Genomic DNA, 25885 nt, shown 5'->3' with positions numbered 1-25885 from the left:
AAGATATTTTTTCAAAAATGAATTTAAATGTGATAATTTTGAAATTGAATTAAAATAAAGTACGTAATTATATAATATTTTCATCCAAACACAGGTTTAGTTATTATTTATTTGTTTATTTACTTTCTAATATGTAAAAAGTAAATATATAAAACATTTATATGTTATTGAATATCATAAAGTAATAATTTGAGATTACAAATGATCTACAGAGTTCTTTACTCCTCATCCTTGCGGCTCTTGGTAAGATTTATTAAAATTATTTAAAGAAAAATGGCTCTCTACTTAAAATAGGTTGCCGACCCCTGAGATAGGACACTCGTTCAGCCGGCGTTGTACTACATTTTGATTGTAGTTTAACAGAAATAATTTTTCGTCACTTATCCGGTTCCACCCTGTATATATGTTATATAGTATATATATACATATATAAAAGATATATATTAGGTTTGGATGCCTGTTAAAGTAGTTTCTTTTTTGCATCGACTGTTTTGGCCAGGTGCGTCTAAACGTTTTCTTATTTTTATTTTTGTTGTAAAAGGAAATGTATAAACGTACTTCAGTTTTAAAAAATGTAATGTATTCATCGAATATTATATGCAACAAATTAGGAAACTTTGTTGGTCTAAACTGTTTTAAATTTTTATTAATCTCATTAATTTTGTTTAGTATATTCGTGTTGCTGCAAATACTAAATAAATTAAAGCTATAATAATTGTCCAATACTTTTATCACACGTACTTAAAACTAGAGAAGAAGGTCAACACAAAGCAATGAAATTTCTTGTTTTAAAAAAATAACCAATATATTAATAAAAATAGATCTGGAAATATCTTGAATACAAAATAGATACTTGGTGGACGTGAATCCCAAGAAGAAATAAAATTACAATTATTTTAATTTCAGTTTATTTAAACAAAAGATTGTACAAATAAAATTTACTTTCAACTTTAGCCCATGAATGCATTCATACAGCCTAAATAGTTATTTAAATCGTTGACTCTGTTGAGTAAAAAATTAAACTTTCTTATTCCAACGGTACGCAACTGAACAGTCTTCTGCAGGGTTTTATTCTGTAATTTAATACAAAATATTTCCAACCTTAATGGGAGTAAGACCACCATGAAGAGAAGTCTCGAAAGTGTGAATTCTTATCTAAGACAGGGGAGCGCCAACTGGGAGCGATGCATGTAACAAATTATTTGTGCCTACATAAGAACATTTGAATTGGAAACTGCTCAAACGATCAGCGAAAATAAGACCCTACAGAATAGTACACTAATCTGAGATACCGATGCTCAACCTATGTCTCTCAACTTTGTTTTTCTTGTTAAAAAAAATGTTGAAAAATCTTTAAAAATACAATGTATAATTCTGGAGAAGGTAAATTAAGTTTTTGTACCTGATTTTCGTCAGTTTTAACAACTTTCTTTAGAAAGGTAATTTTTTCAGGAATAAAATCAACCCATGCACTAAGAAAGATTCTGTATTGAGAGCAGTTCTCTTAGTAAAATAAAGCGCAAATCTGTACGATATTTCGATTCGAATGACACTTCATTTATGAAAATTGGTTCACGTGTCGATAATTTGAAACGATTGCTATACTTCCCCTTAACAAGTGTAAGAGCAGATCGTCGCTTTAATGTTACGTAGGGGAGCCCTACCTATCATCCTACCAAATTTTATCAAAATCGGGCCAAGATTTACACAGTAATTAGTAATAATAATGTTGAAGGGAGCCTTACATAAAGGGGGCTAACTCCTCTCCTATTCGATGTACAGCATCGAGATCCCCAAAAGGCACATCTACATAAAATTCCGAATCGAATGACACCTCATTCATGAAAATCGGTTAACGCGTTTAGGCGCTACGCAGTTTACAAAGAAGGTAACAACATTAAGAAGAACAAGGACAATTTTTGAAAAAGTCGTTTTTGCTCATTTTCGGCAACTTTTTTCTCGAAATCTATTAGATCTGGGTTGTTGCAAAACAATTACAGTTATAAAGGAGGGTTTGCCCTATATTTTAAAGAAAATTTGGAAATTTTATGTTTTATAGAAAAAGAGATAAAAATTGTCAAAGTTGAGTGTTTTTCAATGTTACGCTTTTTCGTGCAGTTTTTGACGATCACCCCTTATACCACTGTCCTACCGGACAGTTTTAATAAAAGCAACCAAAAGCCTACGCACGCCAATAACCGTGGTTAAGATTGGACTACCTTTGCACTGCCGTCGGATTATAAATACTAAGCGATAATATTAACGCTTCGTTTGACTATTTTCTATAATGACTGGTTATTTGTACCCTTCAGAATAAATTTCATTTATCGCAATTATTTTATTGCTTGCCAATATTCTTGGGAGGTTAGGAATTGTTATTCTTTAATTTAGACTTTCATTAAATATCAAAACCCTGCACTTATCCCTTCTTTTATTTATTAATTTGTAAAAGATAGTTGGATACATTATGAAGCTAATGCTTGAATATTGATTAATAATTATGTCGTAAGAACAGCCAGATAAAAATAATTAAATATTTTTGTGATCATTTGTGATGTGGAATTTTTCTTTCGTCAACAATTTCAAAATGTAAGCATCTAAGTTTGACTAGAATCTTGTAACAAAACGAAGAGAATAGTTATAAGAATTTCATGCAGAAATCTATTATAGATTGGAAATTCAAGCTGTGTTGCATCCTCGCATCTAATTCTGTTCGTAAACAAGCTAATAGAAGATCCAATAATTTATCCACTGCCCCTCCTTGGCTACTGAGCCAATTGACTGCGTACTAACAGATGTGCTTTCTCTAAATCCAAAAGTTTGATGTAGAAACATCAAAATAAATGGAATGAACTCTAAAATTTGCAGTTTAAATTGCAGTCACACAGGTTTGCAGCATGAATGGCGAGGATGAAAAATCGGGAGAGGGAAGGGATTAGCTCTGTGGATAGCGTATAATGGACTCCAACGCGGAATTCCCGAGTTCGAATCCAGCTGCAGGCCCTTAGAGTTTTTCTTCTTAGGAGCTACTTAAAGCTCACTGTCCGGTGTTGGACGTCTGTGATGAGAGAATACTATCTGGAGGCCGGCCGTACATTGAAAAAACGTCCAGGCACCCATACCCTCAGATGTTGAAGCGCCTTAAATTAAAAAAAAAAAAAGTAGGTGTTTATATTAGATTTTTCATATATTAACAATTTTGATGGGTTCTAAGACATCCTGCTTTTTCTTTATTTTAGCAAAATAATAATAATAATAAGTACCCACGCTAGAAAAATTAAAACCCTAAATCATGAAAAACGTTTTTGAGGTAAGCGTATCGAGATAAAAAAAAATGAGATAAGAATGCTGTACGTTAAAATAATTGTTTGTCCCTTCAGAATGCAGGAACTAAGTGGGCTATACCATGAAAAATGAAAGACAGTAAATCCTCCAAGTTAGCTACTACATACATAAAAGAGGCTCAATAATCTCAATGAAGTTCTGGAAGTGGAGGTTAAAGGTGAATGGACAAGTTGACCACGCTTTTTTACACTTTTGATCAAAGTTTTAAGAGCCTTTCTTAATCCATAACATTTTTTTTAAATTTTATTATTTTCATTTCATTTTTGAAAGAGGAAAACGGGGACTTTTTTATTAAACATTTTTATTTTAGGAACTTAAAAATTAAAATATAAATTCATTGCAGGAATTTTATAAAAAATAAAATAAAAATTGTCATGTAAATATTACACATAGTAAATATTAATTATAACAATTTTGATGAATTCTAAGTCTATCTGCATTTTGTCTCTTACTCTTACATAAAAAAAAAAATGAAAAAAAATATATATATATATATTACTTTATATATATATATATATATATATATATATTAAGTACCCACGTTAACAAAAATTCTTAGAAGTTGTAAATATATATATTTATATATACATTGTATCATATATATATATATATATATATATATCATATATATAAATATATACATGATTGTAAGATACGATATGGCAATTGGTTATGGCCTTTTTTAAAAACAGAATACACTCAAAATAATTGATTTTGTAAAAATGATTTTAAATAAAAAATAATGAAAAGAGATACATCTTTATAGAAGGAACATCATTCTAAACTATAATGTTAAATTAAATATAAAAAAATAAAAATCTTACATTAATTAAAAAAGAAAAGTTCATAATTTATAAAAAAAAACTTGAAAGGTTAAAAATTTTTATTGAGTATTTTATAAGTTCAGATCCAAAATTTCAAGTAATAATTATTGTAGAAATATGCTAATCAAAATAGGGGAACTGCTATTTTTGTGACGAGCGGTTGAAAGGATTAATAAACTCCTGTATTAAATAAGATGGGTTGCTTTGCGAATGGGCCCGTGGGCTGTCGAATTGTAATTTTTAAAAATACCATTCAAAAAGAAAGTAAGAAAAAGAAAATTATTTGTTAAAACCCTCATACAAATAAGTGGTTCAGAATGGTATGAATGTATAAATATAAGCTTTCCACTTTGTTCCTAAAAATTTTTGATTGCTATAAAATATTAAATGATATAAGTAATACTTAAATCTGTTTAGACAACTGCATCATTTCATACACTAAAAAATGAGCAGAAAATTCTTACTGTGTTGAAATAATTCCTAACCTAAATGCTCAAACAAGTAGATTAAGAGTGCAAATCACAGCACATTTTGAGGGTTAAAGATGGACAAGAGATTCGAAGCGCTCCTGAATACAATTCGCCATATTATTACACCGCCTGAAAAAGATTTCTTCTCTTTCTAAAAATTTGTCACTTCTACTCAAAATTTCTCTCTCACTTTCTCTCTTCAAAATACTGGCTTTTTGCTGGTGACACCATGAATGAAAACGAACATTTTTCAGAAAATTGTTCAGCTGTAATACCAAATACGGCACATAAAGAGATTTAAAAAGCTTTGAAGAAGGGTGAGATCCAATTCCGGCCAGGAACAAGAAAAAATCTTGCTTTGAATACCAATCTCACATATTATCAAGAACTATAAAAAAAAAGAAAGAAAGAAAAAAAAAAAATTACAAATTTAGAAAAATTTCGGTAAATTTAATTAATTCCATTTATGGAATTAACCTACCAAAAGTAAAAATTACCCAATGGATCACACTGAACAGATTCAATGTACGTTGTTGTACTTTGGATGAACTGGCGTAAACCAACCTTAACAGGCCTTTATTTGCTTGTACTATCACGCTGCACTGATGACACTAAATTATTGTCAACAGTAAGATAGCAATAGAATAAGAAGAAAATAAAAGCTTATGCAGTTTCAAGTTTAGAATCCTGAGTTTAGCATTCATCTGTTGCCATACCTCAGGTTTGCAGATGGTTCTTGAATAAATAGATATAAGATATAAAGTAGCAGTCTTTTCAGGAGACTGGAGAACACTTGACATAGTCACATGAAGAATGGATTTCTGTTCAAATTGATGTGTATGCTATTCATTGTTGTACAGAATGGATTCAGCTGGCCAGAACTAATCTTTAAAAGATGTGAACATTCGCTCGCATAATTATCCTGCGTTATATTCACGCTGCGCTTAAGACACTAATTCTTCTCTCTTCCCCTCAAAACTTGAGTAGCTGTAGATTAATAAGAAACAATGAGCTTTGTTTGTTTTTTGGGGAACCAATAAGAGTCTTATGTAGTGGGCAGGTAGATAGTAGGCTACACTAACAGAGACTAGGTGTAAATTCAAGTATGTCAACATACCCTCTTTCTTTATTTGATTACGATTACTGTTGCAACCGATAAGACTTTTACATGCTAGTAACCTAATAAAAATAGGAGGTAGGGAATGTAGTAGGCTCAGTCAAGATCACTTGAGTTCATCTCAGAAACCTACTTTATAAAATTGCATTACACATGGAAATTTCTCTGAATAATCGTTCATTTGGAATTTTAGAAATACTTGTAATGGCTCTTAATAATACTACACTGTTAGTTCTGGACTTTTCACTTCCTTTAAAGAAAGGCTGGTTTTAGGTCGAAACCCACCAAAGTGACGAATACTGAAAACCCACTTTCGAAAATTTGAGACGAGTCAGAGAAAGTGAAACAATACAACTTTACAATCCTTTCTACTTGTCACGCCACTGTGAAGGGCTATGTACACCCTTAAAATGAAAAGTAAAGATGAAACATTGAAATTTTTCTCCCTCTTAATTTCCTTAAAAAAAAAAGAAGAAAAAAAGCTGTGATTTATTTATAATGATTTCTTAAAATAATAATTCAAATGCTATTTAAAAAAAATTGTATACAGAATTTTTATTTTTATCTTTTCATTTATTTATTTATTTAATTTCTCGTTTTTGATAATCAGTATTAAAAATAAATTTCTTAAATTTGTTTTTATTTTATTTGTATCAATTATAAATTACTTCAGCAACTCAACTCTACAATTTCAACAAGAATAAATTATTTATTACATAATTTTTTTTATGATCAGCTTGTTTCTTCACAATTTTATTTATTTTTTTCCAAAAGAAGTGTCTATACTTCATTGTATTTATAATTTTTATTTTAAATTGTACGGAAGTTACTTTATATTTCTATCAAAAAAGTAAGCCATCAAGTGATCGTTATATGTATTTTAATTCATAACCAGGAAAATGCACAAATTACTTTAATTTTTTCACTTCCAAAAATAATTCTTTACAAGTTTTTATGTATATGTTTTCTTAAAACAAACAAGTACAGAATTTATGTTTGAATTTTATATACTGGTTACCCAAATTTAGTAGGGTTAGTAGTTTCTTCCAAAGTAGTGCAAGATAGAAACTTGTACTACTTGTAAACCATAGTTATTTTTTTAAAATTTAAGTAGATTCTAAATATGAAGTTTGATTTTTTTAAGGCTGTGCTCGTAGCCTGTTATAAATTTAGGTTTTTCTGGTTTTATTATTATTTATTAACTCGTTCAACATCTCTATCATTGGCACATACACACCTCTGTGCACTGTTGCCTTGCAGGCAGAAAATACTGCCCTTCACTGGTCAGTGAACTGTAAAACCTACTAGAAGGAGAAAGTATGAGGGAAATAGTGTCTTGATTCGAACCCAGAAAGTCTAGTGGGCTAAACCAATATTTTCCATTCAGTTAAATTTTAAATTAATGTAGTACCTGTCAGAGTTCAACGTGAAGAGGAGACTTTTTCTCAGTAATAACAAATATATGAAAATGTAAAAACTCATTCTCTTAGTCTGATTTTAATAAACTTTTTCCCTTTATTTCATTAACTAAACTAAGTAACTAATTCCGAACTGTAGGTCCACCATCAGATTTCTCCACTATTGTAATGAAGGGCATATATTTTTGAGCCTCTAGTCTCATTACTTGTTTTATTTATTTTAATGACACAATTAAATTATTGTTTGTTTCAGTTTCTTCTGCCTATTTTTTTTTATTTTTCTTAATTTGAAGGGGGTTTTATCTTTACTTCACTTAAGCCTGTTTTACAATATTTTCGCCTAGTACACATTAAAGTGAAGTGAATATAAACTTAAAATATATATATATATATATATATATATATATGAAACAAGATAGGAGAAACAAATAAATAAAACAAACAACTCAAATCTGCCATTTAAAAAAATAAAATAAAGCAAGTAATGAGAGATGTATAAAAAAAATAATAGTGCTACCACAGAATAGTAGAGAGATCCACTGAGACCTCGGAGGTCGTAACGTCTGGATAATAAAATAAAGGAACAAAGAATTAAAAAAATAGTAAGACTAAGAGAAAGATTTCTTGAGTTATAAGTGAAAAACAACGTTATCAAAAAAACTTAGTTTGTACATAAGAATCAAAGAAAATACAAGTGAAACTTCAAAATACTAGCTATAGTATGCCAAAAGGTCAAAATTTAGTATTCAGATGTATAAAATTAAATGTAGATAAATTACTGTATATGTTTAGCAAATTAAGATAATACATCGTTTTAATGTAGATACTGCAAAAAAAAACTAATTTAATTTTAATTTAGTGCTATTACTAATTTAATTGCAACTAAATTAATTATAATAAAGAAATAACCTATTTTTTTTCCATTTTTTATACACATATGTGTTATGTTACCATTTACATTAAATTATTTTAAAACAATAGTTTGGTTTGGTAATTAATGAGTTATAAAAATGCCAGCGTTTCGATTTATTTAAGGCCTAAATTATTAAAAATAAACTTCGGGTACAATGAAAAACTTTCAAAATATGTAAATGGTACTTTTATGAATAGAATATAAGAAATATAGAAGAATAATAAACATATTAAATTGATTATAGCGTCCATACATGTTTTTTTGTTCAGTTAAATTAGTGAAAATAACTTTTATAATAGCGGTAAAGCGGTATGGAATTTCCTAAACTACTGCAATGCAAGTTGTTAGGAATTTTGTGTTATAAGAAATTAGATTAGAGTTAATGCAGGTAAATTTATTTGTGTCCGATCCAAAATTAAGCGTTTGGATATTTGGTTTCCATGAAAAAACATCCAATTGCCATTAATTTCAGAACGGGCACAAATACGTAGACTTTCCGACATTTACTCAAATCTAATTTCTTAAAATACTACTAATATACTAATAATCTAATAAAATAATAAAATACTACTAATCTTCACTAATCTTGTACGCCATTTGAACTGAATAAATTACACTTCCCAATCAAGATATTTCAACTTTGCTCAAATTCTGTATTTAAATAGGTATTTTACACTCGTATTTTTCCTATATTTATTTAAAATAAAGTATTAATCACACATTTTTTACGTTTTCATTATTTTTTTTTTTATATTTTTGAAAATTTTGGTAAAAAGATGAGATATATCAAAACGTTGGCATTTCTAAATCTTATCCGTCGCCGAACCTTACAAATGATTTTAAAATAATTACTACAGACGGCTGATATAATATACATTACAACAATTTATATAAATTTATTTTAACACATCAGACAAAAAAACGTACGGGGAATCGGATTAGGCACTTCTTCATGGATCTTGAACTCCTTTTGGTACACCACTCTAATCACATAACACTGACACTGACACCTTTATTTCTCCCGCAGTTTACGTAGGGTCTGTAGAGGTGTTACTTTGTATAGTTGGGTTTTGCTACCAACAAGCAAACTTTCGTTACTATCTCTCTCTATTATCATACACACCTACTCACTCACTCACGTATATACATAATAGACTTTACAGATGCTTACATCAATGGAAAACACTGATAATTAAAGGGGTCATAATAGATATTTGAGGACGCTATATTTTTGAATTTACAGCGTCTCTATACACAAATTTCAATTTACGCCAACTTATTTGCCATTTTATTATTTTTTTACTCACAAAGTAAATTCCTCATTATTACTTTTGGGATAAAAATTATTATCACACTAAATACCTCTCAAATTCCATATTTTATTAGAATCAAGTACTAAACAATTTTTAGGTCTTAATAAATTAATGTTAAAATATAGTCATATCTACAATGAATCCAACCAATTTGGGTTCAGAAAATCGATAGAATATTCCACTTGAAGAGGAGGGAACTGTATCTCTAACCAATAATAATTACATAAACTGTACTTTCAAATTCGAAAGGGATTTAGGAGACAAGTACTCTTTTTTACTGTTTCAGGAAAATGTGCTGATTTGTTGTGCGTTAAAAACCCGTTTATTCATGAAACGGCCATGAAGACATTAGAGCAAGTTAAAAAGAAAGGTTGAAAAAATCTCTTTCTGGCTTCACGTTTAAAACAAACACAAAATATTAATTACGTATGAAGTATTATATTCAGGAATTTTATGTTTTAAATAAACAGGCTCTTAGAGACTTCAGATTATTTAGAATCTATAAAAATATTGCCAAGAGAATAGTTCGTATTTTTGTTTTCATGTAGTACTTACTACTTTCTTTAAATAATGTTTTTCCGTGAAAATCTACTGACCTGATAAATTTGAGCTACCCTGTACATATATATATATATATATATATATATATATATATATATACACATAAATTTTATATAAATATATACATATAAATACAATTTATATGTATATTTTTAATTAAAGAATAGCTGTTTTTGTCATGAAGGACTAAGATAACAGGAGATCAAATGATTGTATTTATTCAATTTCTCAAAACTATCAGCTATTCACAATATATACACTGTCTTATTCTGAATGTACTTATGAGAACACTACATTTACTTTTTTATTTCCCGCGAGTGATTGATATAAATCAACACAAAAAAACATGAAAATAAAAAGTAATAACTAAAATCTAGTAGTAAAAATTTTAATTGTTTAAAAAATATTAAATAAGAAATGAAAATTCTTTACAATATTGTCAATATCAGCCTGGCACTAGTTATTGTCACCAAATATGTCGATAAATATTTTCATGGAGAATGATCGTGTAAGGGTGAGGATTACTGGATGTTTAAGGGCCTTATAGCATCCTTTGATTGTCAAAAGATTGTGATAGAATGATTGACTTTTTTTGCAGGAAGCATTAGAGAAAACGGCTGAAATTTAAATATTTCACGTTTTCTTAAAAGCTGGGAGTCTATAATTTAATCCGTCAAGGCCGTGGGGCTATAAGGATAATTGTAGGCCTATTAGCCGGCCACTGCAGGCTCAGAAAACACAGGCATCGCATGGGCCTGGCAGATGATAGCCTTGTAGGTTCTGTCCGGAAGAGGAGGAAACGGCACTGCACGTGTTGTGTCAGTGTGAGGGGCTTGTATGGCTAAGGATGTTACTTCTCGGGGAGGGAAAACCAAGGCCTGTAAGCTTTACCCAAGAGTCGCTTTCCAGAATTAAGAGTCTGATTAAACGGACGGGTCTGGAGGGCGATCTCAAGAGAAGAGGAGCCACAATAGATCCAAAGGGGTCGCAGTGGCGTAGACTTAAAGGCAGCCCTATTAGAATCTTATCTTATCTTATAACTGAAAAAGGAGGAATTGAAAACAAATCCATTTTTTAAGATACATTACACTGAGCATTTCTGATTTCCCATTACAGATTGACCAAATGTTTAGGCAACATAGAACTCATCTTTCTGAAGTTATTTTCAAAGTATAAATGTACGAACTTCCATAAAAATTGCATCTAATATACAAGAAATTCATAATTAAATGCACTGTTTCTTTCATTTTCAGGCATTTGATATCAATTTAAAACTTGCCGTTTTCTTTTGCCACCCAGTACAAATAGGCAGTATTAGAGTTGGTGCTTTAATTGTGGAGCTACATAACCTATTTATCTCTATTAGGAAATAAGAGTGGAGATCCAGCCACGATTAACACAGTGCATGCAAACATCTTTTAAAAATATTATTTGCATTTCAAGAGAACTGTTATACATAGCGATCTAAATGCTGAAGTAATAAAAACAAACACCATCACATAATTATGGAAAGAGTGAAAACATTAATTTAAGACTTTTTTATTTTTATCATCCGTCGGGATAAGAAATAAATAAGAGCGTGATGTTCGCAAATAGCTATACTCCCTACAATATAGTTTTACAGACCTATTAAAGCATCTGAATTACTTGAAACGTGTGTTTCCTTTGGGAGTTGCTTTAGCAACTCTACATTCAAACCTTTTTCTTCTCCACAAAGACTATCGATGTAAATCAATAGACTTTTTGGACACTTTCAGAATAGCCTTTTTACGTGCACTTTATGTTAACCCACTTTTCATTTATTGAGTGTCTTTTCGATCCTTCTACCAAGTAAATTAGAAAAAACAGGTAAGGTAGTTTGCGATCTATGATTAGTTTTAATTTTTTTAAATAGGTTTAAATCCTTTTATTCTTATTAGTGGTATGAACTTGTACCCAAGTGCCTTTAATAATGCTACAATACGCTTTTATTATTGTTATCTTGTTCCAATAAATTTTATTTACTATAAAACTTACTGATCGAAATAAAAATTCAGGGACCCTGCAGGGAGACATGACATATTTTGAATGAATAAAAAGTGTTAGTGGTGGAGGACTAAATAAGCCTAATGATTGGCAGTTACTTGCTATTTATTTCGGTAACCATGTACCATCATGTCTTAGTTATTACACCATTTATAAAACGGGTAGTTCAATGGGATTATTTTGCATTTGGTTGCCAAAAAGTTAAGGTTTAAATCAATGAATCACGTATTCTAGAAGACCTTTCAAATGATGTGGATGAAAACTTTAACATTCAAATGGCTTCGTGAAAAATAATCTCACTCTAAATTCTGATGTTGAGTAATCACTTCTTAACTAACTGTTCTATTTAACGATCCTAAAACCCAGATCCAATATTCAATTTCAATAGTTTCATAGCCTCCGAAATGGTGTCAAATTGTCAATCATTTCGCAAGCGGCTAGGTCCTTCCCGAAATACATTTACCACCTTATCGGATCCAAATAATAGAATTTTCTTGTATAAGTTATTTTTCAGTTTCTTTTATTAATCTTAAATGCTAATAAGGGGTGGCTGTTTTATAGGATTGCAGGAAAGAGTGCGTTCCTATTGAAATATAATTGGAAAAATTTGCTTACTAAAAAATAACAAATAAAGCTGATAGGTTTATGATTGCAATGAAGGCTGCGTTCTACCTCAACATCGTGTAAATGCGCAGTTCTCCACTTGTGAGAAATGAACTGCTTGAGGCAACTATAGCTATGAATACAACAAAGGCGAGACGCTTATATAATCTATAATCCGCTGATGTTTTAATTGAATGCTTATTAAATTCTCTGCTGACTTTTTACCTTGAAATCTGCCACGTCGATTCATTCCATCAAGTATATCTTATTTTTTCGCTGGGATAGCGTGTAAGTATTTTTTTTACTGCGAGTTTAAGAGTTACAGTCAGGTGGGGTCGTCTTGGAAAGTAGTCTGGGATAGTGCAAACAGGTAATCCTAATCGACGGCTACGGAGTCACTGAGATGATCGCGGTGCAATCATGTTGGATTGGTGCTAATGAATAATTATTGTACAAAGGGATAAATGAGTGGTGGTAGATTCATGCAATTTTCCTTTACAGAATTTTATTAAATGGGAAACAAAAGGAATTGATAGAGGGTAATTTTTTGTGACAGTGTAGAAGGTAATTTTAGAAACATTTCATGGAATATTGGTTTTTAGGACTTTATCAAGTTTTTGTATTGTCAAGTTTTTCCAAGAGAAGTTTCAAGTGTCGATTGAGGTCTAGTTAGGATGGCACAACGAAAGTAAATATATAATTTGAGGGGGGGGTAACTTTTATTCGCTATTTTACAACCAGTCTTCTACGGAATTCACGTGGGTCTGGAGCGCTCTAGAGGCGAGGACAGGATCGAAATGCAGAGATATGATGCCAGTGTGATTTTCGTGGTTAAAGATTATTTTAGGGTGGATAGGTATTTCTGCAGTAAAGAAGGTGTGAAGGAGAGGAGCTGGTAGGGTTGAAAATAGGATTGAAAGAATCGGTATGGACCCAGAAGAAGCGGCCAAATAGGGAAAATTTGAGGATTAGGTAATGTAGAGGAAAGGATGCTATTGAGTTTCTATTGCGACTAAGGGTGCCATAACGATAAGTTTGAGTAACACCCTAGGGCGGTATTGTTTCTCTTAAGTGTAGAGGAGAACGTCTACAGTGCGATAACATAGTTCGACTTTGGAATGGAGAGATCGGAAGCCTAATTTGTTATCAGGAATGCATTTTTTTAGAACGAGACCTATGCGTTTAAGGAAAAGTTGTTTAAGGGGTTTTCACAGACGAGGTGAGAGACCTCTAGACGGTAGGATGATGGTAGATTTGAGGGTTTCTAAGGTCTGTGAAAGAGAATTATATTAGCGAATATACATTGGGACAGGAAATAGGTTCTCCTCAGGGCTGTAGAGGTATGTTAGAAAGCGAGTGGATTTTTTTGTAAAGAAGAAAAGTTGTGAAATGGCTGTTTAACTTTGAAGGAGCAGAAAGCTTAAATGGAGTTGATAGCTAAGAATGAAAATCAAGGTTCTTTAACACCTGTTTCGGTGTGTTGAGAATCATGGATGTCGGGATGTAGGACCAAGTTGGGAAAAGGTGTTTTGTACAAAAGTTGATTTTTTCTTCATCTGATCTTGGCCCAATATATTTTCTCGGAGGAGAGAGCGGTAAAAAGTTTTATACGAGAAGATCTTTTCGTAGCATTTCAAAGAGATTGGTCTTTAACAGATAATGACTCTTTCAAGTGTTGTTACACGTTATTATATAATTTTACGTATATATTATAGGGGCTGGTGTCCTGACCGTTAGCATTCCATATGAATATGGAAAGGGAATTATTTGTGACATACATAAATGTAAAGGGAGCTGGCAAGGAAGGATTTGGTGACGGCGGTAGTCAGGAAGGATAAAAGAGGGAGGTTTTTTGGCGACTTTAAAATTTGCAAGTAAATTCTTTAGGATTGAGGCTATTGATTCGATGTTTGGAAATGATGCTTGGGATACGAATCGAAACGTACTACTTAGATCCCGAAGTAAAAATAAATCTACATCAAAACTCAATCAATCTACATCAAAAGCGTTATTTGGATGCGTCCACTGTTCATAGGTGTTCTTTAAGAAAAAACGAGTTGTTGTTTTTATTTGACCGATTCCTCGCCAATTTTGAATCCTTACTTTAAGAAAAGTGTAGCTGTACAACTATTGGAGGGTAACCACGGTTACAGTCTTTATTGATTACTCTATTAATTATCTGCTTTTGAAGGTTTTATTTTATTTTTTAGCAATAAAAATTTTGTTTTTCTATTTTTGTAAACATTTATTGGGAATCACCGTCGCAGACAGATAGAAATTCATGTCTTCTGTGCTCCAAATTTTATACATACAAATATATGTGAAAGGTTTTTTAAGGAAAGCACTATTAGTACTATTATTTTAAATATTTTTTAGTCTTTTATAATTGACATAACATTTTTTGAGGATTCAACCCCCTGGTAAACCTTCAGAGTAGGCTTAATGAGGCGGAAGAGGAAGACAGAACAATCTGTGAAGACAAGCCTGTTTTAATTTATATTCAAAAAGATATAATAAAAATAATGTATATTCATAAATGTTCATGCTGAGGTCTTCAAGTATGGAGAGAATTTTAAATAAGCTAATACCCAGAAGTTGGTTGGAATAAGCCAGAAAAGACTGAAGCTAAAGAAACATATCTTATAAATTGGTTTACTTAGCGAAACAGTAAATTTCGCACCGACATGTAAATTTGTCTTTATTTTCTTCTTACTGGCCTTTGTATAACGCAAATTAGCCTGTAAATTTCATTCTCTTGTATAGCTAAATTTAAATTCACAATTAAAAAAAAAAAAAGACCGAAGGCCGAAAAAAAGGCCGATCGATAAAACATTCACCCCAAATATGCGAACTAATTAACAGGTAAAGTTTTCCTTGAATGCAATATATTCTAATCCCAGTCGCGCAATGTAAGTCTCTGTTATCGCACTGTTTATCAAAACATGCTGAAGGTGCACGGATGCCTGCAACTGGTAGATGGCAAAAATTAGGCAGTAATGAGCATCCAACCAACGTGATTAATAATTTTATTTAATTCTACAGACGAGCCATCCCTTGCACATTTATTTAAGATTATTAAAAATCTTTTTGAGTGTTGATTAGTTATAAATGTGTATTTGCAAAAAATGAGGTATTGGGTATTAAACCAGAGAGAACATTTAAAAAAATAAACCCTCCCTTACCCTGATAACCATATTTCAAGTATTTTTTCTTCAATGTTTGAATTTTATTTCGAACGCATTTTGAATGTATATAACCTCTTAAATAGACCTACTTCTAAAAGGTTTATTTAATTTAGTTTTAGCCTTTCATATATATATATATATATATATATATATATATATATATATATATATATATACATATATACATATACTTATATAAAAATAGTGTATATCATCAAAAAACTCTAAAATGTTTTGCCCATTATATTTAAGGAATGGTTACATATAATGTAAATGTAATGTTCTCGATAAGGCTTACGATTAGATAAGACATAGGCACTGAGTGTTTTTTTTTTTGTTCTTTAAGATATGCAATAAAAATCCTAAAAATATAGGACCTGAAAAAAATAGCATGCATATCCGGAACCTAAAATGGTTTTGTAATTATCACGTCGTTCAAAATACATACCATACAAATATATAAATTGAAAAAAAACTATACATTTATAAATTTTAATTATTTTAGGTGCATTTTTTGTTTTATATACACAAATTATAAATTGCATTATAGACACTAAACTTTAATATTTTATACTTTCTCTTCGGTCATTTAAATTCTTATTTTAATAATAATAATAGTCATCAAATGCACGCTTAAGTCACAAAACATTAAAATTAATCAATCATAGATTAGGTTATCAAATGGATTCTTGCCACCATTTAAAGGAGGTCTTATCTTCCATTCCAATAATTTCACACAATTAGAACGTTTTTTTAAATTAATTTTGTACTATTTTTAACTCAGTTTCGTTGAGTGTAGGTGTTATAAAAAACAGTTTTTACACTTCAGAACGCTGATATGTTTGTTATTCCATTGATCTCTACAAGAACTTATAAAGGTCCCATGTAATGTGGAGGTAATATTCTGTTGAATTTATAAGGTGACAAATGCGGCAATCTTGAACCTGTTTAATCGCATGCAATTCTTTTGAAAGTTTTTCTGCAAACCTTAAACATCTTATCCTATCAAGTTAGTTAACAAATCGTTTCTTGCAAATAAAATTAATCAATTTTACCCTGATCTTGTAGTGCTTTTGTTACTGTTGAGCACAAATATTTGTACCAAAATGTCATTTTTTAAATAGAATGAGAGAAAACCCAACTAAAAGTGTTTCAAAACGTCTATCTGAACTTTATATATGTATATATGTGTATATATAGGGTGACCAGAGTTATATGCTCCACCCACTTTTTTTTAAACGGCGGGAAATTTCGAAAAAACACGTATTTAACCATTTTTAGTCTAGTTTATTTTTAGTGATTGACCCATTTTTTTAAACCTCTGTATCTCGAGATACAGCATCCAACTTTTTTTTTCAAATGGAACGTTATATTTTTTTTCCATGTTTTTATAGTATTTGAGCTCCTAAAAAAAAGAAAAATTTTATTTTAAATCGGTTAGGTTTTTCAAAAGTTATGGTTATTTAAAATATGAAAAACAAAGTTCAGTTTAATGTCAAAATTACCTTATTTTTTCTAAAGAATTTGTTCAAACTGGGCACCATCAACGGAAAGGCAAGCCAAAACTCTGGACTCCCACGCTCTGTTTGTAGCAGCAGTTATGGTGGCGAAGTCAAGATCTAGGCAGGCTAGAGTTATTCGACGTTTCAGATCATCGACTGAAGCCACGGGATTAAGGTTACTGTACACTTTATTTTTTAGATATCCCCACAAAAAAATATTCTATTGGGGTTAAGCCCAGAGAGATCGAGGTGGCCATTGGATGGGACAATGAGTCTCTAAGCACTTTTCATATAAGAAATTATATGGACAGAAATGTCCAGGTAACCTCGAACAACTCTCGCATTATGTGTTGGGCAACCATCTTGTTGAAAATACGTACATATCTAGCCGACGTTGTAGATGAACATCTTCAAGCAGAAATGGCAAAATGTCTCTTAAAAAAAGTTAGATACCTTGCACCAGTTAAGTTCTCTCTGTAGAAGTATGTGCCGATTAGTTGATTTCCTAAATCTCCACACTAAACGTTTGTAGAAAAAACAACCTGAACGTCAAATAACTCTAGCCTGCCTAGATCTTGACTTCGCCACTTAAGTGCTGCTATAAGCAAAGCGAGGGAGTCCAGACTTTTGACTTGCCTATTCGTTGATTGTGCCCAGTTTGAACAGATACTTTAAAAAAAAAACGTAATTTTGACAATACACTGAAATTTTTTTTTCATATTTTAAATTACCATAACTTTTGAAAAACCTAACCGATTTCAAAAAAATTTTGTTTTTTGTTTTTTAGGAGCTCAAATACTATTAAAATATGCAAAATAAAGTATAACGTTCCATTTGAAAAAACAAAGTTGGATGCTGTATCTCGAGATACAGGGGTTTAAAAAATGGGTCAATCACTGAAAATAAACTAGACTAAAAATGATTAAATACGTGTTTTTTATTTTTTCGAAATTTCTCGCCGTTTAAAAAAAAAGTGGGTGGAGCATATAACTCTGGTCACCCTATATACATATATATAATATCAGTGGTTAGAATTAATGTTCAAGGACATATACATTCACATAAATTTCGAAGTAGATACACTGTACGAGTGAATTACAACTAAACAGAGCAAAAGTTGTAAGTCTGCAGAAGAAAATGTAATTAAAAATAATAGGTATTAATAATTTACATATATTTTTATTGAACAGAGAAAGCTTAACTCAGACTGAGAAAAAAATACAATTAAACGTTGGGAATGAATAATTGTCCATAAGTGATTCAAACATCAGCTCAGTCTCACATTTGAATTCAATCTGCATATTTATTTTTATTTAAATAAACCCACATTTAAACCTACAGTAAATGAAAGATCAGGTTGCAGAAACGATCAGTAAAAAACAAACTTTGAAGACCGCGGTAAAAAAGAATGAGAGAAAATCGATATGCCTTAGTAAAAGGTGTTTATTCAATGAAATGACTTTTAAAAAATTGCAATTATGCAGTTGGAATACCATACAGTATATTTATCTGTGCGTCCAATTAAAAACATAAGACTGTTTTCTAACCATAATCTGTACTTATTATTGTTTCTGTTACTGTGTTAATAGCTCAATTGATTAATAAAAGTTAAATTTCTAACCAATTACTCTTGTATTTAAAATGTTTCTCGTCACCAACCGTTAATTTTAACAGCAACAATTAGTTTACCCGGATTAAATATCCAGCAGATGTTCAGCTAGATGTTAGGTTACCATTCCAGCAATGACTGGAATGATTTATCAACAGTTTTTGTTTAAAGCTTAAAAATTCGGAATAGTTTTAAAAGAAAACACAAGAGACATGTATTTTTTAGGCTTAAATAAGATTTCAAGCTAGTCTAAAATTAGAACTATAATGTAAAAAAAAAAAAAGAAAAAAGAAGTACTAAGCGTTGGTTATTACATTCACCCTTCGTCCTTTCTCACGGATCCACAACAATCTTTCTTTAGCTAAGACATTCTATTTTATTACTAATTCCGTTCTATTGTAGTAAACACAGAGAGAGAGGTAAACATAACTGCAACACTATGGATCAAAACAGCACTTGTCATCCGATGCATTTAACGTTTAATATTATATGATATACTTTTAAAGCTAAAACTATAATGCAATTTATTTTTTGTATATATATATATATAAATGACCGAAGCAATATACATATAAATATATGATCAATTACGTGCTGATATATAATTACATTTTTACCCAAATACATATTATGTAATATATATATCACATATATTTATATTCTATTAAAAAAAAGAAAACCATAATATTAAAAAAAAAAACCTTATGTTTGATATTCTAAAAACAAAGCCATGACACTTTTTGAAAAATTTGTTTTAATTTTTTGTTTATAACTTTGCCCTCGTATCCTAGTCTTTGACAAGTCTGTATATGTGGTGCTGGGCGCCGTGTTCAGATGTAGACACTTCAAACACGTAGGCAGTACACAGTAAGGTTTCTTGAGTTTCACGGTTCGTTACAACCTGTATAAATAACGGAAAAATTAAAAAAGCATGAACAAATTAATTTATGCTCAAATCACTTTCTTCTACGGCAAATACAATTTTAATTGACAATTTTTGAAGGGTCAGATTATAAAATTAATAATACAATTGGTCTTATAGGCATTAAAATCGGCCTTAGGATTGACCTTAAGTACAATGTTTATGCTCTAACTTCTCAACCACAGAATATGTAAGGAAATTGTAAACCATCATTTCACTCATCAGTCTATAAAACCTCTTAAAATTAGTTTTCCTGGGTGATTATTTAATAAAGAAATAGTTAAAGGTTTAATGAAAATCGTTAGGACTATTTCCGTAAATAAGAATTTTCAATAGAAAATATTAGTGTTATTCTTCCTGTATTTCTCCCTTTTTGAGATGCATACACAAAAAGACACAATCTTTCTTACATGTTCTCAGTTTTCAAAAAAAAAAAAAAAATTCTTCAAGTAAGCAATTTGGAAACGATAGTAATACTTTCTTCTCACTTCTTAAGTATCGGAAGCAGTCGGAACCATTAAAAATTGGTTAGAGCTTTTTTTGAAAAAATAGCAAAGATGACAAAATGATTCAATAAAGTAGTTCCGATTGGTCGATTTTGATGAAAAGGTTATGTCGGCGTCCCTGGTAGCAACTAACGAAACGACAAATTTTCCACTTTTCATTTTTTGGGTTATTGAGGTTATTGAAATAGAGTAATTTGTAAAACACTTTTTAGGTCTACAGAGAATTCAAAACGTACATGTATAACTACATATACATAAATATAAAACCTCTCTTTCTATATGTATAAAGTAAATAAATGGATTTATATATATATATATATATTCAATAAAAGCTCATTTTTTAATTAGACATTTCTGAAATAATTCCTCTTACTGTGAATACATACTCTTAGAAGAAAAAGCAAATGTGGTGTACACTTATAAACAAACTTAATTAACAAAAGTTCAATGTTTTTACCTGAAGAATTGTAAAATTCTCAAGAACACTGTTTTTATTATATTTTTCTGGAAGGTGCTTGAGCTTGTGTATAAAATTAATCATATATTCACACATGGGAGATCGGTGAATCCGATAAACGAATCGTCCATTTTCGAACCGTGCATATTCTGTTTCTACCTTCTCTACCACTTGCTTGCCAAAGGAGCAGACCTTCGTAGAACAAGTGATGGTCATGTTTTCATTACTCTCATATCTAAAAAAAATAATAATAATAAAACTCAACATATAATATATTTAAAACTGAAAAGTTCGACTGCATAAATTTCAAAGAACCAAGAAACTTTAGTTTTATATATCCCATTCCGCTGGTCATTTCTATCCTTTAAGGAAACATTCTGAACCTCCTCTAAATTCCAAAATAAATAGCTTATATACCACAATAGATTCAAGGGTGTCGCAAACCAGGTGCTCATCAGATATAAAAGATAATATTCATCTGGAGGAAGTCGAGTTAATAGCTACGGTGTTCTAAGTTGAGGTTATGCTACTATTTATTATGACATGAAGGTGCAACACTGTCAGGAGAATCGTTATTGCTCCGATAGTCATGTGGTAATTAAGGTAATCTGTGTAGAACGAATTATTCCTAGGCTAGTGGTATTTTCTTCCATTGAGGTAGTTACCTTGAGATCCCTACTGCGGCGTGCCTAGGAGCTGAAACAAAACTAAATCTCATGGAGAAATGCAAGCGAAACTACAGGGGATCGTAACAAAACTTTACGGTAGACTAGCTCACTCGGCGCTATTGGGCTTCTTTAACAGCAATAATAGGCCTAATAATGGCACTATAGACTTAAGGAAAGAATTTACCTGCTTTCGGGGGTTCTATATAGTAGCAGGTTTTACTTGACGAAGAGACACAGCTTCATTACTCGGCCATTGCAAGAAGAAGCTAGAGCGAGATCCCTCTAATAGTTTGTTGAAACTCAACTACACAGAAGCGACTCTCAAGCGGCTTCGAAGCTTACTTGTTAGCGTCTTAAATCATCGGAGGATGTAAAATAGACCTTTTTCAATCAGTGTGATTATGAGTCATTAGGCTAAGTTCCATTTTTTTTTTTTTTTTTATCTGTGGACATTTTTTATTACCCTAACTAGTCCACCATAATCTGTCTTATCTAATTTTTGTTTTGAAAGCAGCTGACTTCTAATAGATGTTAAGATCTTCCTGCAACATAAATTTAGCTAAGGAGATCACTCTGTCCATAAAAGCTGTAGGTTGCTTTTTTAAAGTTAGCATCCAATGGGTACCACAACAAAAAGTAAGTTTTGACATTGAATTTATCTCTCACAGAGGTCCCAACCACATTTTCAAGTAAGCATTTGTGATGAGTAATGTATGACAGACGACGTCAGCAAGAAGGGGAGACTGCAGCGGAGCTGTGTGCATGGGAACTGTTGCGCTGTTCCTGTGCCGAAAGAGAGCAATGCTTGTACCTGGTCAGGAAGTGCAAAGGTGTTGTAGTATTAAGTGATGATATTTTAGGTCCTGGCATTGCTCGGAAAACAGCTATTTAATTTTAAAATAGTACTTTTTCCGCATACGTGTAAAATTTCATTATTAGCCTTTGTGACATTTTTTACGCCTATAAATTACTTATAAAGTAACATATTACTATTGAGGGGAAAGGCTTTGAGAATTGCGGAGAATATTTACACATCGAAGGGTATAAAAGCCAACGTGCGAGAGCGGGATTCTGTCTACTGATTAACCAGAAATTTAAAAGATAATATCTAATTGCAAATACATAAATGAGAGGTTAGTGAAGGTGGAAATGTCCCAGTTTGATAGCAAATAGTATATCTTTCGTTGCATGTCCCAACATATATTTCTAAGCAAGATGAAGAAGAAGACTACTTTGAGATTTGTTCCTACGTAATAGAACACATTTCGGATCGTAAGATACTAATGTGCATGAGGGATTTCAATGGAAGGGTTGGAAGGAGAAGAAGTGATAAAACTGTAGGGAGTTTAGGTGAAGATTATGTCAATGACAATGGCTCAAGATTACTAAGTGCACAGTTTGATCTGAAGATACTTAATGGTTTTTTTTAGACACAAAAGTATCCACAAGTTTACTTGGCAAATAATAATATTATTATTAATACTTCAGATGTTGATGCGTCTTATATTTATAATTATTATTATTATATTTATTATTATTTAATAATAGTAATAATAATAGATTGTATCATAGTGAGGCAAACTATAAAATTAAAGTAGATGATGATTAAGGAGTTATGAGAGGAGCCGAGTGCGAATCTGACCATTTTTTGTAGGAAGGAATTATTAGGTTTAAATCACACAATCTAAAAAATCCTAACCACCTTTAAGTAATATGTTTCAAATGAAAAATAATGAATGAACATGAATATTCTTTCGAAAGCACGACTTATCAAGATTCAGTGAATACTCTCTTTAGTTTTAGACTAAAAGAAAAATTAAGGATCGAATGTGAAAATAACGACATAAACGACAAAAAAAAAGGAGAGAAAGGCAGCGGCATCTGAAGTAGTTAGGGTCATAACAAATATTAAACAGAAGAGTGATAAATATTGGTGGAGTGAAGCTGTAGAAAAGTGGCTGTCCATAAAAAGAAACGCTCATATTGTGCAGGGTGATCCATTTAAAACGCACCAATCGCTAATAACTTTTTAGGAAAGCGGATTCCGAAAAAAACCCGCGTAGTAAACTATGTGTTTTTTTTTGTCTAGTTTCAAATTTGTCAACCCCGATGCTGAATCTTCATTTTTGGTGGAGTTACGGGCAAAAACCTGTTCGAGGTTACATAAGGACCATTGGTTTTGACAATGATTATGGAAACTATATAAAAAATTGTGAAAAGTGATGTTAACCCTGTTTCGATATCCCTAATATTTGTTGAGATATTTAAGATCAAAGTTACTATTTTATCAATTCGTGAACGGTTTTCAATATTAATTTTCCACCAGAAATACACGTTTTGGGAGGTCCTCTGACTACAAAACTGTTATTTGTGACGCAAAGAACAAAAAAAAAAATTAAAGATTTTAAAAATGTAGTGCAATGTAATGGTTATGGTTGAGTCAGAATAAATTTGTTTTATCATCAAATAAAAACAATCAAAACATCATTTTAATGTACCCTGTATGCAAGACTTCATGACCTACGATTGCGGTAAGAATATCTTGCCAGGGAGGGGCGGGTGTTGTTGTAATGGTCAAGAGCGTGGTTTTGTAAGTGGGAGATCCCCAGTTCGAATCCCTCGTATGACTACATTCTATTAAAAAAAAATATTAGATGTATTAAGTATTATGAATAACTGCATACGCGGGATTCGAACTGGTGATCTCTCACTTACAAAGCCACGCTCTTAATCATTAGACCATTATTAGATAAAATTGTAATTTTGATCTTAAATATCTCGACTAATATCAGGTATATCGAAACGGGGTCAACGTTATTTTCCAGTTTTTTATGTAGTTTTCATAATCATTGTCAAAACCAGTGGTCCTTATGAAATTCCAAACAGTTTTTTGGCCGTAACTCCGCCAAAAATGAAGTTACAGCATCGGGAGTAAAAAATTTCAAAACTAGACAAAAAAAAAAAAAAAATAGTTTACTTCGTGGGTTTTCCGAAATTTCGCTTTCCTAAAACGTTATTAGCGATTGGTGCGTTTTAAATGGATCACTCTTTATAAGAGTTAGTTTGTTTTGTTTCTATGCATGATTTAATTTTGTAATAAGTTTAAAAACCTGGGGTGAGGATACAAATTTTATGAATTTATATTTATATCATAAATTATATTATTATAATATATTGTAAATTTTCTGAGGCTATCTTTTATTCTTTGAATCATTTATACTCCAAGCGGGTGATTGGAGGCCCCGTTACCTCTGGACAACTGGTTTATTTCCTAGTCAGGAACATTTACCTAACTAGGTGAAACCTTAGGGACGGTAGTCCTAAGGCGTGTACTGTAGATGACCTTGTCTGTAGTGATCGTGTTTTAGTATTAGTGTACAATGTACCGTTAAGATGAGGGTGCATGGTGTAATGAGCTGTGGTAACACGTGGGGTAGCTGCTCCCCAAGTGTCTGCATGCATCAGACACCCCTTGCGGGGACATTAAGTCAGTATACCAGGAACCTAAGGCAGTTGTACGACTGAACGGGGAAGTATCGGGTCCATTTAATTTAGAGAGGGGTGTGAAGCAGGGTGACAGCTTAAGTCCTCTGCTTTTTAATCTTTTCATGGACGAGATAAATAAAGTGTGTAAAAGAAGAACACTCCAAGTAAAGGTAGGTAACTGGAGAATGAGGCCGATATATGCTCAATCGTTTCTCTACGCGGATGATGTAGTACTGTTAGCGAGTTCCAAAAAGCATCTGCAGCATTCAGTAGCTGAATGGAATGAAGTGCTCAAATCGAAAGGAATGGCGCTGAACGTGAGTAAAAGCACGTTGGAAGGACACAAGAATCAATCCGGGTGGAGTGTGTAGGGGCATTCATGGAACAGGTAGAGGAGTTTAGGTACCTTGGAGTCTTGTTTAGCCGGGATGGCAGAATCGATAAAGAGGTGCTGAATCGGGTGGGTGTGGCCAATAAAGCCTTCGGTCTGATTAGGAATACTGTGGTCGGTAAAAGAGAGGTCAGCAAAAAAGTGAAAATGACCGTCTTCAAGACCGTGTACTTACCTCTTCTTCAGTATGGGGCAGAATCGTGGACTATGCTGGATAAGCATGCAAGCCGAGTTACAGCTGCCGAAATGAGATTTCTCCGCCGGGTCGAAGGGAAAACTAAGCGAGATAAAATTAGAAATGAAACAATAAGGAGCAGCTTAGAGGTACAACCCTTCGTAAACAAGTTGGAGAATCGGCAGTTGGGGTGGTTTGGCCACGTCTGCAGGAGAAGAGAAGAGGAGAAGATTAGATGCTTGATGGAGGCCAAATCAGAAGGCCGTAGACCAAGAGGCAGACCAAGATTGGGCAAATAACAAGGAAGAGTACATCCGTTGGTTAACCTTCCAGCGGGCGCGCTATCTCACAGATACAAGCTTAGACTAAAATAATCGCAGTTTAGAGACGGAGCG

General features: G+C 31.8%; 1 protein-coding gene across 13 annotated transcripts in view; it reads right to left on the bottom strand.

The window, feature by feature from the left end:
* Window positions 1–388: 388 nt before the first annotated feature.
* sd (TEA domain transcription factor 1 homolog scalloped) overlaps window positions 389–25885 on the bottom strand; it is a 318794-nt gene continuing 293297 nt past the window's right edge. For all 13 annotated transcript variants that reach the window (XM_074134411.1, XM_074134410.1, XM_074134405.1 and 10 more), the window contains 2 exons: window positions 20771–21005; window positions 389–19786 (listed from right to left, as the gene is read on the bottom strand). In XM_074134411.1, coding sequence (XP_073990512.1) covers window positions 19673–19786; window positions 20771–21005 — 349 coding nt within the window. In that variant the 3' untranslated portion in view covers window positions 389–19672. The remainder of the gene's footprint in view (window positions 19787–20770; window positions 21006–25885) is intronic.

Source organism: Rhodnius prolixus, unplaced genomic scaffold (assembly GCF_049639745.1).
Source record: "Rhodnius prolixus isolate KJV_2025 unplaced genomic scaffold, Rpr scaffold_16, whole genome shotgun sequence".
Taxonomy (NCBI): domain Eukaryota; kingdom Metazoa; phylum Arthropoda; class Insecta; order Hemiptera; family Reduviidae; genus Rhodnius; species Rhodnius prolixus.
This window is presented reverse-complemented; position numbering and strand designations above follow the sequence as displayed.